Raw genomic sequence first — 13,779 nt, forward strand, 5'->3', positions numbered from 1 at the left:
CGCTTCCCAACCAACAGGCGCGTTGGACCAAAACGTCCAGATACATCCTGAGATCTATTTTTCAGTCAGCATTCGCATATTTGGTATCGGAGTCGTCAAAGTCATCCAGTTACGTGACGCTAGTGGCTAACGACACGTTGAACAGGCAACTCGTCATGGTAACCGTATGGGAATGTCTTTTCCAAGAAAATCTCCATCGATTTTGTGGGGGCGGGGGGATGACGGCTCCTGAGGGCCCTCTGCCAGTCCCCGCCCCGCCCCGCCATGCGGGCCCATATGCCGGCCGGGCACTCGAGCTGGCGGAAGCTGTGGAGGATGGCAAGGAAACGGAGTGAGAAAGAGAGCGAGGTGGCCATCTGTCCTCTCTAAGCTTCAGGAGACGCTCCGCAAGCACCACAACCGTGCATCCAAAAGGGTGTCGTCCTTCCGCCTGACGTTGCGCCGCGTGGAATCTTGCCGCCATTTCTTTTTTAGCTGAGGATTCTTTTTGCATAAGCGCTCGTGAAAAGAACGGCCTTCGGTCACACGCAGCGACTGCTAAAAGCTCCCCGCCCGAGGGCGACGTCTGACATGTGCTCCTGCCTCATCTACGCAGACGTTGAAAGCATCAAAGGAGGTTCCCGATCAATAATCTCTTCGATGCGCACCGGGGCAAAATAACAGCCACCTCGACCTTCTGAGTGACGTCTTTTGACACCCAAGCCCCTTCTATTGGAGACGGCAGCGCGAGCGGTGTGCTTTCGGGATGGCGATGGAAGTCGTTCTCGCCGCTCGGCAAATCGTTCTCTTCACTGAGGAAAGGCAAACGGCTCAATAAGGCCCGTCCATCATGAAACGGAGCAGGAATGCTCCTTGCTTGCTTGTCAGAGAGGAGGCCGGCGTGTGCGTGCGCGTGTGTGCAAATGTGGGGGGGGGGGGTCAGCTGCGAAATGTGGCCGGCGACATCGCGCCACCTGTTTCCTCAAGAGTGTCATCAAATAATGCGCTGAGCTGAGGCTCCAATCGATGCCTTGGTCTCCGGAGCCGTATGATGAGATTGCGCTTTGACCACTTTTGGGGTTGTTTTGTTCGGGTTGTTTCTGCCCGTGGCTCTCGGGAGACGGATTTCCGTGGGCGGGTCCCGCAGCCCAAATGGAGAGCGCTGGAGAACCCGACCTGGCTTTGCTTTTTTTTTTTCTCCTCTTTGAAATAGCTCTTTGAGTCACCCACTTGTGAGCTTCAGGGATTTGGCTCACATCTGTCATGATTGTGTTTGTGACCACCGGGTGGCACTGTAGGGCTCGCCCTGCAGCTGCACACCCGTTGCTCGTTATCAAATGATTGCTTTCAAAGGTGCGGACGTTGTATCGGTCAGCAGTGGTAAAGAAGGAGCTGAGCCAAAGGGCCAAGCTCTCGATTTATCGGTCGATCTACGTTCCAACCCTCATCTATGGTCACGAGTTATGGGTCGTTACCGAAAGAACGACATCCCGGATACAAGCGGCCGAAATGAGTTTTCTCCGCAGGGTGTCCGGGCTCTCCCCGAGAGTTGAGGTGATAAGCTCAGCCATCCGGGATGGGCTCAGAGTCGAGCCGCTTCTCCTCCGCATCGAGAGGAGCCAGATGAGGTGGCTCGGGCATCTGATTCGGATGCCTCCTGAGCGCCTCCCCGGTGAGGTGTTCCACCGGGAGGAGACCCCGAGGACGACCCGGGACACGCCGGAGAGACTATGTCACCCAGCTGGCCTGGGAACGCCTCGGGATCCCCCGGGGAGAGGTGGAAGAAGGAGCTAGGGAAAGGGAAGTCTGGGCTTCCCCGCCAAAGCCGCTGCCCCCGCGACCCGGCCCCGGGTAAGCGGTAGAAGATGGATGGGTGCTTTCAAGGACTCCCGGCACGACCACTCGGGGTGGGCTCATTGTTTGTTTGTGTTCTGGTCGTGTTTCGGTTATTGACGGTGTCATGATTGTGTTTGTGACCACCGGGTGGCACTGTAGGGCTCCCCCTGCAGCTGCACACCTGTTGGTCATTAGGTAATTAGTGCTTTAACAGGACTCCCAGCCCGACCGCTCGTTGTCGGCTCATTGTTGCCGTTTGCTCTTGGCTACTGTCATGTTTGTTTGTTGCTGTTTGTTCCTGTTCTTGAGGTTTTAGCTTCTGCCACGGTTTTGTTTGTTACTTTGGATTCGTTTTGTTCTTGGGACTTTGTTTTGGATTTAGTTTTCTGTTTTAATACAATTGGTCGAGTACACCCTGCTCCTCCCTCCCGCCTGCTCTTTGGGGTCCACCACCACCTTGCACAGGTGACAGATAGTTTTTGTTTCAGTCTGATACTTTGGCTTCGTTTAGTTTTTGGGACTTTGTTTTGGATTTCGTTTTCTCTGTATTCCATCAATACAAGACACTTCAAGTCCGCCCCGCTCCTCCGTCTTTTTGGGGTCCACCGGCACCACCGCGCAAAACGTGTCAACATCAAAAGGGCGATGCAGGAGGCGGGGCAGACCACGCTTTGTAGTTGGCGAGGGGGGGGGGCGGTCAGCACCGCGGACAGCGCCCTCTCAACAAGCCGACCTCCCCTCGGAAGGCTTCATCTGCGCTCTCGACAGAAAAGAAAATTCGATTGGAAAAAAAGTCCCGTGTGCGCCGGCAGGATGCCAGCAGGCTGGTTCCGGAAGTAGCTGCTCGGGCGAGCGACCATTTGGAGGAGGGGAAGCGAGCGAGCAGCATCCTCAACGGCAGCGTCGACGCTCCTGGCGTGGCGTTGTTGTCGCGGGACGCCGTCTTTCGAGGACGCCTTGGGTTGTTGTTGTTGTTGTTGTTTTTTTGGGGGGGGGGGCGTTGTTTCGTTTTTGTGTTTTCGGGGCCGCCCTTTCGCCTTCTTCCTCCTCGGATGGCGGGCGGGGAGCAGCAGCGCACACGATCGTCTTTTTGGGAGGAGATGGAGTGAGAAAGCGAGCGGCGGCGTTGGGCCCGACTCTTTTGTTGTCCGGAGGGCGCCAGGCGGCTCGCGAGCCCCGCTCGGGCCCGCCGGGCTCTTTCGTCGGATGACGACCGCGGCCCGGGCTCGCAGATGTGAGCGCGCGGATGGCGTCGGCGTCGCTCGGTGTTCCGCCTCGGCCGGCGAGCGTGTCTGCTCGTCGTTCTCTCGCTCCGCCTTCGCCTTCGCCTTCGACGCCGCCGTCGCCAGCCGCTCGCCGCGCATCGACGCCGGCCGTCTCGTTTTGGTTCGGGCTATTTTTTCGGACTTGCTTTTTCTTGGGGGGGGTCGAGGCCGATGACATGGCGAGCGCCCTGTGAGGGACGGACGCCGGCTTTCGGCACGCGCACGCCAGCAGCGGCTCCTTTTTCGGCCGCCACCGAGCGCAGAGCGTAAACAGGCATCCGGGCGCACTCGGCGCACGGGCGTGCGCGCGTGCGCGCGCGCGCGCGTAGCGGCCCGGCAACATGTTCAAGTATCGGATCCGCATGTTTCTCAACGAACTGAAAGTGCTGGTGTTGACGCGATCCGAATCGAGCCCGTCCGGCAACGGCGGCTCCTCCGAGCGCTCGGCGGCCGCCATGCGCGGCTTGGGGGTGGGCATGGGCATGGGGGGCTGCGGCTGGCCGCCCTTCGTCGACTGCCGCTCGCGCAACGACGACGAGGACTACTACGGCAGCGGCGAGCCGCGGCCGCGCGGCCTGCGGGCCTCGGACGACAAGGAGCCCAAGGCGCAAGCGGGCCCGGACGCCGTCTCGCTCGCCAGCACCGCCAGCGGCCTGCGGAGCCCCCAGTGCAGGATCTGCTTCCAAGGCCCCGAGCAGGTAACGTACCGCATGCGTGCGGCCGCTGTGCCGCCGCCGAGCTTACGTCACGCGCGGAGACGACGACGCCGCCGCCGCGCTTCGTCTGGCCTTTCTTTCTCCTGCGAGTTTCGGAACGCGCTTGAAGAAAAAAAAAGCAGTTGAACAGCACGCCACGGTGGGTTACGGTTCACGTGAAAAGTTCACGTTCAAACGTGGGGGGGGGGGGGGTCACGTACAAAGTTTGACGAAGCAACTCCCTCGGATTCTTTGACGAATCAAAAGTACTCGCTGCGTCACTAAATAAATCCGCGTTCACAAAAGACGCGCGTCCATAGAGCGCCATCACGGGACCAGTGGCGGATGCTGCTCCGTCAAGGAGGGGAAGCTCCATTTCGGCCGACGTCATCAAACGTCCATCCATCCATCCATTTTCAGAAGCGCTCGATCCTCACTAGGGTCGCGGGGGGTGCCGGAGCCTATCCCAGCCGTCTCCGGGCAGTAGGCGGGGGACACCCTGAATCGGTTGCCAGCCAATCGCAGGGCACACAGAGACGAACAACCATCCGCGCCCACACTCACACCTAGGGACAATTTAGAGCGTCCAATCAGCCTGCCGTGCATGTTTTTTGGAACGTGGGAGGAAACCGGAGCACCCGGAGAAAACCCACGCGGGCCCGGGGAGAACATGCAAACTCCACGCAGGGAGGCCGGAGCCGGAATCGAACCCGGTACCACTGCACTGTGAAGCCGACGTGCTAACCGCTGGACTAAACGTGTCCGCTTAGTTCCACGTCAATTCTCCTCTCCGTTCCTTGATCTGTGACCCTGTCAGACCAACGAGGCGTCTTTTGCAGGGACTTGACGAGTGTCTTACAACGACAGCAACTACAAGAAAAGACACCAGAAACGAAAGATTGATTTGTCGCTCGTCGTTTTCAACAAAGAGAGTGTCGCCAAGATGATTAGAGGAAGTCTCCAGTTCAACTCGGAACGGAATGAGAATTGAACAAGATCGGCCATTGGCTCATTTCGCTGTCAATCAAAAAGAGATTCTGCCTCTGACGGATCATCCGATCATCATGCAGAAAGGCCGAGCGTCCGATAGCGCCCACCGTCCACGCTGAGCGTCCGATGGGCGGGACAAAAGCGGCATTTATCCAATGACTCGTCCCGTCTCGTTTCGGTGCACTGGAACGACTTTCTCGACGCTCGGCGTCCACGCGGTTGAAAGCGCGGTGAAGCTGCGGGGATGAATGACGAGAGAGTCGCGTCGTAACCAGTAAGAAGAAGCTGACTCGGAACAAAAGTTGACAGTCACATTTAGTCGATGACGTGTCCACACAACTGGATGGACGCATCGAGATTTGATCACTTTTTAGGGGAAGCTGAGCTTCCCTTGCAGTCTTAGAGCAATCGCCTCTGCATGGGACCCCCCCCCCCCAAAAAAGGATCGGCGTCAGCATGGCAACAATTGTCCGCCACCGCCAGATGCTCCATTTGAGCCCATTTTGGGGAAGCAACCCAAAAGATGGGCTTGCTTTGTGACAAAACAAAGCAAAGTCGTCGCTCCGTCCGTTTTCTCACCAATTCTTTTTCTTGCTGTTTTTGGAGCCGGCGGTTTAAAAGGTGTGTGTGTGGGGGGGGGGGGGGGGGGGGTCGCTTTGAGCCGTCCTTCCCCGGACAGCCGGTGGAAGGTCCGTGTCCCGGTTTGCCCTTTGGCCTCACGAGTAAGAGAATGTCCGCACATTGCGACGAGTAAGGCGCTTCTCAATACCGGTCTCGCTAGTGTATCCCGAGGAATGTTTTGCCCCCCCCCCCCCCCCCCGCCACTCGTTCGGCCCGTTGGCGTACGCGGGATGGATCTCAAGGAGCTGTTGGCGCACTTGTTGCGTGGCCTGGATCGCCATCTTCAGCTCCTTGGGTTCACTTGTGAGACAATTGAAGGCGCGAGTTCAACGGTGACGAGTTGCCAACAAGCGCACTTTTGCCTGGCTCCTCAAAAGGCGGTCGTCCCAATGGCGAGGACGAGGACGTCCGTGGGCCTGAAGTTGGACGCGGAGGCTCCGGAAGGCCTCGGAGCCGTTCTTTCAGCCGCCGGATTTGTCCGCTCGGTTTTGGATGACCGGTCGCACGGATGTCGTCGTCGTCGTCCCGCTCGGTCGGATCCAATAAATGCCTCGAGATCCGGAATCGAGGCTCGGGCGCCGGGCCCGAGGCTCTTTGTCCTCACCCACGAGACCGTTCGGCGCGCTCGCGGAGCCGCTCGTCGAGCGTGCCGAAATATGCTGCGGTGGGGAAAACAAAAGCCTCCTCGTCATTCCGTCGCCGGGCTCTTACTCGTGACGACCAAGCGTGTCCTCGCGCGGAGAGCCGAAGCCGGATCTCAAGACCGTCGGAGCCGTTTGCGCCTCCGTTTTGCCTTCCGTCAGTCTGCGACTCGGGCTCGGTGTCCTAGTGCTCCGTTTGTCATCCTCGCCATGAAGACAAGTCGGCGCGCTAATGGATCGGTTTTGCCGCCGCCGTTGCGCGACCTCCAAGCGGCTCCTAAAGCCGCCCTATCCCGGGTACCCGAAAAGCCGGCCGTTGCTTGTTGACCGGGAAGCGTTCGTAGCCCGAAGGCGCGCGCGACACCGACTGGAGGTCCTTCCTGCCGCCGCCGCCGCCGCACGCTTATTTGGCCCGCTCGTGGGGCGAGTTACTAGTGAGGCACAAGTGCGCACCAGTTGCCACCTGCTTTTCTCCATCGATTTGTCGTCGTTTGAAAGCTCTTCCGGGGCGCAAGAGCGGCAGCGGCATCCCGTCAGCATAGCAACAAAGAAGGCTGGCCAATGAGATGGAGACCATGACAAAGGAATGCGGTGACGATGAGTCACCAGCACGAGCGAGGGACCGGCGCGGCGTGTCACTCGCAGCTCTCTCTCGTGTCATCCGAGAAAGGCCTTGCTAGTTTTCTGCCGTTCGCTTTGTCCACATTTCACAGCCAAAACGCACACAGAGGTCACGGTGCACACCTTTGGCCCAAATGTCGGCAGACGTGCCGAAAAGCGTCAAGCGGCGGCAGATCCACCCGACGACCGCTTGCAAACGCCGAGGGGGGTGCAGATGGATCTTTCCATTTCTGTCACGCCCCCTCCCGCGCGCATACGTGTCCTTGCGGCCCATCTGCCTCATTGTGCGCGTCTCCGTTGCTCGGCGCCAGCGCTTCCAAAGGTCACGGGGAGGTGACCCCCGGCGTATCGGGGCCCCGAGTCGCACCGCGGCGGCCTTTCTCGGCCGACCCGGACGGAAGGGTCCGAGCCCCCAAATAGGCCATGAACGGAAAAGACACGTGAGCGGCGGGCGCGAAATGAGCTCGGCTGAGGCGCCGCCCGGCCAAAACGGATCGGTGACCCACTTATGGCTCGCTAACCCGTCGCTTGAGAATTGGCCGGGCACATGCGTGCCGCGCATGCGGTCGTGCCCCCATTCAGATGAGGGCCACGTCTGCCGTTTTCTTGTCATTTCATCAATGAAGAGGTCACACTGGGGGGGCTGCGTCGGCGCAGTCAGCGGGCCAATTAGCCTTCCCTCGGGGGCCACGCGTGTCAGTCTCCCGGCCAGCTGACGAAAAGCCTCCGTTTGGAAAAACAACACGGCAAGAAGTCATCCGAGCGTCTCTTGGAACTCCAATTCCATCGGGCACCGAGCTTCGCCTTCACCGTTGAAATGCGCACACTGAACGGTGTGCCCCCACGCCGTTGAAGTGAGGTTTGGAGTGGGCGCTAAAGTCTCTTCACGGTCGGAAAATGGCCGTCGGCGGCTTCCTTCCGCAACAAGACAAACAAAAGCTCCGGAAAAGTGCGAGGGTGAGTCAAGTCTGTTGTCACGGCCGCCGTCGCACTCTCGTCATCGGGCCGTCGGCCGCCGCCGCGCCGAAGATGCGTCGAGCTAACGGTCCGGAGAGCGGGCCGCGCCGAGCGGGAAGAATCCGACATTTCCACCGAGAACGCGAGCCGACGTCCAAAGCGCCGGAGAACGCGCTGGAGTCGCAGCCGCCGATTGACACTCGCTCGGCGCGGAGGGCGCCGACGTCATCCGGCAAGAGCGCATCGCCGCTCGAGCCTCGCGGACGGCGACGTTTGCGCTCGGTCTTTGGCGTCGGTCCGAAGCCCGCCGGCAGGCCGTGGCTCCCGCTCGGCGTGACCTCTTTCTTTCCGAACGGTCCCGGAGTCTTCAACGCGGCGGCGGCGGCGGCGGCGGCGCAACCCCGCACGCCAAATGCGATGAAGCCCGGCGGCGGCCCGGCCGGAAAACGTCGTGAACGTGACCGACGGCGTTTCCGGCGGGGACCCCGCGGTCCGCGCGAGCCATCTCCGGACCGGGCTTTCTCTTTTCGTTCCGTCGAAGCCAAACGACGAGCGGGAGCGGGAGCGCGCCACCGTCTCGTCGACGCGATGCCGACTCGCCGAGCCGATCGCGATACGTGGACGTGGCCACATCGGCCTCAGCGCGTACGCGCTACCTCATCTCTTTTTTGCCGCTTTTCGGTGCCGGAGGCGCTTTTCCACTGTCCCGTCCCAACCGGATCGTCGCGATTCTGTTTGCGACCGCCAGGCGGCACCGTGGGGCCCTCCCTGCGGCTGCGCACCCGTCGCTCATGATCTCATTCTTGCTTTCAAAGGGCTCCCGGCGCGACCGCTCGGTGCGGGCTCATCGTTTGTTTGTCCCGTCACGTTTCTGTTCTCGGTGGTTTTTTAGCTTCGGCCGTGGGCTCCGTTTGATACTTTGGATTCTTTTTGTTGTTCGGACTTTGTTTTGTATTTCGTTTTCTCCGCGTATGAATACAAGTCGTCAAGTTGGCGCTCCCGCCTGCTTTTTGGGCTCCGCCGCCACCACCGCCGGCCGGCACGGTGACACGGATGTTTTTTCCCGACTGGCTGTGGTCCCGCAGGGCGAGCTGCTGAGCCCGTGCCGCTGCGACGGCTCGGTGCGCTGCACCCACCAGCCCTGCCTCATCCGCTGGATCAGCGAAAGGGGCTCCTGGAGCTGCGAACTCTGCTACTTCAAGTACCAGGTCCTGGCCATCAGCACCAAGAACCCCCTGCAGGTACGCCATCCGCCGGGGTCTTCCCTCGCCGCCGCCGCCGCCGCCCACGCTTGGCTTCGAAATCGGAGCGGTCTCACGGGAGCGCGTCGGGTAGAAAATGTGTCACCGCGGGGCAAACGATTGACCGGGCGAATCGCAGAACAGCGACGGAGCCGGCGTGGCCGCTCCCGAGTCGAGGGAACTGAAAGAAAAAACAAAAGCCATTGAAAAGGTCGTCTGGCAAAAAAAAAAAACGCAACATGGAATCTCATGGGTGAGGTCTTTCATTCCGCGGGGAGCCAAAAGAGGGCTCCGTTCAAAGCGTGACGCACGCTTAAGATGATTTCTTTTTTTGTCCGATCTTTTTGGTGTCGTTGGACTTCCCGCAACAACTAAACAACCGACATAATTAGACTAAAAATGAGTGGACATAACCGCGTATGTCTCCGCAAACGGCGAAGCCGGCAGCCTGTCAGTTGTTGTTGCGAACGGCAGCCTTACTCGGAAGCGCGCTTGTGAGGTCACCGCGTCTGGTCGCACACGACCCGCGCGGGGGGGGAGATGAGTGACGGCGATCCCGCGGGTCGATGAGAATCGCGCCGATCCGCTCATGGCGACCATTCGCTCGGTGCCGTCATCGTGAGCGTCGCTCGCGGAGGGACGCGTCCGCTTCCTGGAGTCGCAGCTGCCGATTGACACTCGCTCAGCGCGGAGGGCGCCGACGTCATCCGGCAAGAGCGCATCGCCGCCGACCCTCCGTCGTCTTCGGTCTGAGCCGCGATGCGACGGCAGCGACGCGGACGCTCGAGAGAACGCTTCCTCCGTTGATGTCGACGTGTCCTCTGGAGCGGTCTTAAAATGGGCGGGGCGAAAGGCGATCGTCATCGCCGTGAGCGGGAAACGCTTTCCGCGGCGTCCTCCGCTCTTTCTTTCAAGTGTTTGAACAGATCCGAGGAAAATCGCAGTGAGGAATCCGTTCCTGAAGCGGCACGCCGATCGTCACGTTGGCAAAAAAGCGAGGACCTTGATCGCGCGACCTCTGCTCTTCACCGCGCGATATCTCAACCGTTTGCGACCAATCCTGAAACGTTCAAACGTGGACGTGAGCGGCAATTATCGTGACAAGAAGAGCAAAACGCAATTTAGCAGAGACTCGGGCTAACGCGATCACCGTGACGGCACGCTCACTCGCCCCGGATCCAAAAGCAGCCCGAGCGCCGATGTGGATCCCTTTCTTTCGCCCCCCCCTGGCGCTTGGAGGGCGAAGAAAGCTTCAAAGTCGATATGGCAGATGGATGCGCTTCTCTCAAAATCGAGCTAGCTAGCTCGCTAGCTCTGGCTGGCTGTCTCTCTCTCTCTCTCTCTCCCCATCTCCTCCTTTGACCGCACACGTTTCCATGTAATGTCGCGCAGCCTTCCGGCCGGGAAAGGGGGTTGGTATGAAAAAGGGCCGAGGCGCTCGTCCCTTCTGATCGCTGGCGCTCGCCGTTGCCATGGAAACGCGTGCAAGTCAGAAGCCGGGCCCCGCGGCGTTTGTCTCCATCAATGGATCGTTAACGTGGATGGGCAATTCGGGGGCCACCGTTGCCAGGATCGCCCGCGTAAGGGGGCCGGGGGGCTTTTCGAGTCGAATCTGCTCTTCCATTGACATCTTCTCCATGCACTGCTGCGGCTTTTGCGGCGCTCGTCTAACTTCCTCCCACGTGTCACCAACGCGCCGTGCGGTCGAAATCTGTCGTTGTCTTTGGCTGCGATTGGCCGGCGAGACGGAGGACCAAAGTCGGGCCGCAGCTCACTTGTGAGCTTCATGAGGACGAGTCAAGTACAAAATGGGTGAAGAGCTAGAATGCCCCCCCCCCTCCGTCCCCCAAATGTTGAGAGATCTCTGCGGGTCATCTCTGCACAAAGAACGCCGTGACCGGCAAAGCGGTACGAGGGCTCTCTCTGGAACTTGAACATATTCCGCCGGCTAGTTGATTGGATTCTTTTGTTTGTTTTGTTTCTGAGCAAAACATTTGAAGCGAGTTGTTATTTCAGCGCCGTTTGTCTGTTACTTTTCAAACGTTGCCGTGACTTTGCGGCCGTCTTAAACGCACTTTGTCGGAATCAAACCTTCGGGCCTGGCGCGCGACTGTATTTGACGGTCGGCTTTTCGAGGTGCCGAACGTTGGAATAGCGCCGCCGTCACTGACGACGTTGCCCTTTGAAATTTCGGACCGCATCCGGTAGTGCGCGAGCGACGCCGACGTCAGTCGCGCGACGCCACGCGGCGCTCGTTCGCCCGTTGCGCGAGGAGTGGCGCTTGCGCTAGGCGGGCGCCACGAATGACATATCGGGACGGATGTTTCGCGGAGGGCGGGGGCTGAAAACGGCCGGTTGTGAACGGCGAGCGTTTTTGGCGGCGGCGCTGGGCGTCCGGCGCGGCCGCGGTCTGACCGTGTCCTCGTTTGCGGCGGCGCAGTGGCAGGCCATTTCTCTGACGGTGATCGAGAAGGTGCAGATCGCCGCCATCATCCTGGGCTCCCTGTTCCTCATGGCCAGCATCTCCTGGCTCGTCTGGTCCTCCTTCAGCCCCTCGGCCAAGTGGCAGCGGCAGGACCTGCTCTTCCAAATCTGCTACGGCATGTACGGCTTCATGGACATCGTCTGCATAGGTAAAGCGCGACGGCAGACGCGGCGCGAAGGGGCACTCGGACGCCGCCTTCAGATAGCGCTCGAGTTTGTGCCAAAGTCTCATCTCGCAGATCGTCTTTCTCCATTGAAATGAACGGACCTGGCCGGCCATGACTGTTCTAGTCCCCCCCCCCCCCCCCCAAAAAAAGACAACTCATTCAGTACCAACCCATTCTAGACCAAGTCTGAAAAGACGTTTAAAAACGTCATCGGGAGTGAATGAGTTGATAAGAAAAATAGCACTCGACGCTTCGGTCTAGCCTGCGAGTAGCAAAACCCCGCGTGCAATTGATGCCCATTGAACTGCTTTTTTTTTTTCCGGGGGCGGGGGGGCAAAAGAAATGACGAACCCTAAGCAGCCAACTTCAATTTCAAAAGGGTGTCCATTCGGTGGGCGAACGAGGAATCGGTGCGACGCGGCCGACGACGTGACCGAGCGCCGTCGCTGCCGCAAAACCTCCGTTGGGTTTTTAACGGCGCCCCCGAACGCGTCCGGCCGAGGTCACGCAAGGTCGGAGAGCGGCGGGTGGCGCGCGGGTAGGGGGCCGAACGGCGCGGCGCGTTCCCCGTCCCGGCGCTCGCCGAGCGCTTCCGACGGCACGTCTCGGCCGCGAGGCGATTCGAAGCGCTTGCGCCGGCCAAAGTCACGATCCGGTCGGTCCGGATTAATGTCAAGACGGCCGGCCGGCAGATGGGGCCGAAGAGCCGACGGGTTCGCGACGACGACAAAGGCTTTGCTGTCACCTGACTTGACTCGACTTGGGCAAAGAGCGGCGCGCTCGGCTTCAAAACCCCGACGGGAGCGGCGGAGCGCGATTCCGCGCCGGGATCAATAGAGCGGGCGGGCTTCGTCAAAGTCTGGCGACGGCGAGATTTCCGAACCGAGAGCTTTCCGAGCGACGGCGCTCGCCTGTCGCGAAGGGTGAAGGCTCCCCCTTGCTCCCCCCCCCCGCAGGCCTCATCATCCACGAGGGCTCGTCGGTGTATCGCATCTTCAAGCGATGGCAGGCCGTCAACCAGCAGTGGAAAGTGCTCAACTACGAGAAATCCAAGGACCCGGGCGAGCCGCCGAGCCTGGGCGGCAAGGCGGGGGCCCGGGGCGCCCGCGGGGGGGCCCCTCGCGGCCCGGCGGGCGGCGGCGGCCGGGGCGGGACGCTGAGAACTCTTCTGAACCGCCGCTGCGGCTACACCGTCTTGCACATCCTGGGCCGGCTGCGGCCGCGCCGCCCGCGCCTCGGCGCCGCCGCCGCCGCCGACCGGGAGGTGGTGATGAGGGTCACCACCGTATGAGGCCCGGACGCGCCTTCCCCGGAACGGAGTCGCGGCGACGGGACCAAATACGGGGGCGAGCCAAAGGGGGCGCGGCTATCGGGACGCGCGCAGACATTTCTCTTTGGCTTGCCGCCTTTCATTGGCATCTCCTCTTCTGCTTCTCTTTTCTACTCCAACGTTGATTTTGTACGCCGAAAGGAAGCGCGTCACGCGCCGAGCCTTTGCCGACGCCGCCGTGTCGAATTCTTCACGGGAACAAGCTTCCTTCTCGCCGCCGACGGCAAGAGGAAAAATCCTACGTTAGAAATCGACGAGACGTCACCTCTCCGCAATAAATCCATATTCTGTACATTTTTTGCATGACTATATGCTTTGATGGATCACATAACACGACCACCTATTTGCTCTTTTTTCGAATGGTGCTTGCCAAAATAAACACTTTCAAAGCAGCCGCTTGCTCGGCACCAACTTCTTTTGGTCACCCGCGAGAAAGTCGGGGAGGGGGGGGGGGGGCGATCGAGTCCGGATCGTCGCCGCCGCGTGTCCGAAGGATTCCAAGCGGCGTCTCTGCTTCAACTTGCATCGTTTGGGAACGGCGGCGGCTTCGGGATCGATCGACGCGCGCAAAAGGGCAAAGTGAAAGACGGGACGGGTCGGTCCCAACGCGGGGGGGGGGGGAATCCACAGGATTGCGGTCATTTCAAGGATTTCGTGTCAGTGTCAAATGTGGCGGCGGGGGATATTTCAATTATGGGAAGAAGACTTGAAAGCGTTTTATTTTGTGGGGGGGGGGGGGGGGGTATGGTCTTACATTAAATGACATTAGGTAGAGCAAATTCTTGTTTTGAAGAAGCCGAATATAAGATGTACGTCCTCGTGTGCCCGGGCGTGAAAAGAAGGTCCGGAGCGTCTACTGTGGAATGACAAAGAGGTTCGGGAACCGCTGCCGAACCGCTAAACCTCCGGTCGGGTAGATGGGGGCCGTGTGCCGGAACGCCATTCGAACGGA

General features: G+C 60.1%; 1 protein-coding gene across 1 annotated transcript; it reads left to right on the forward strand.

Moving 5' to 3' along the window:
• Nucleotides 1-940: 940 nt before the first annotated feature.
• marchf9 (membrane-associated ring finger (C3HC4) 9) lies at nt 941-13,219 on the forward strand. The gene is made up of 4 exons (XM_086111226.1): nt 941-3,778; nt 8,691-8,846; nt 11,287-11,479; nt 12,454-13,219. Exons 1-4 carry the CDS (start codon nt 3,422-3,424, stop codon nt 12,786-12,788), a joined length of 1,041 nt encoding a protein of 346 aa, XP_085967352.1. The 5' UTR covers nt 941-3,421; the 3' UTR covers nt 12,789-13,219.
• Nucleotides 13,220-13,779: the final 560 nt, after the last annotated feature.

This window comes from Hippocampus guttulatus, chromosome 1 (genome assembly GCF_054856545.1).
Source record: "Hippocampus guttulatus isolate MCC_2025c chromosome 1, RoL_Hgut_1.0, whole genome shotgun sequence".
Taxonomy (NCBI): Eukaryota; Metazoa; Chordata; class Actinopteri; order Syngnathiformes; family Syngnathidae; genus Hippocampus; species Hippocampus guttulatus.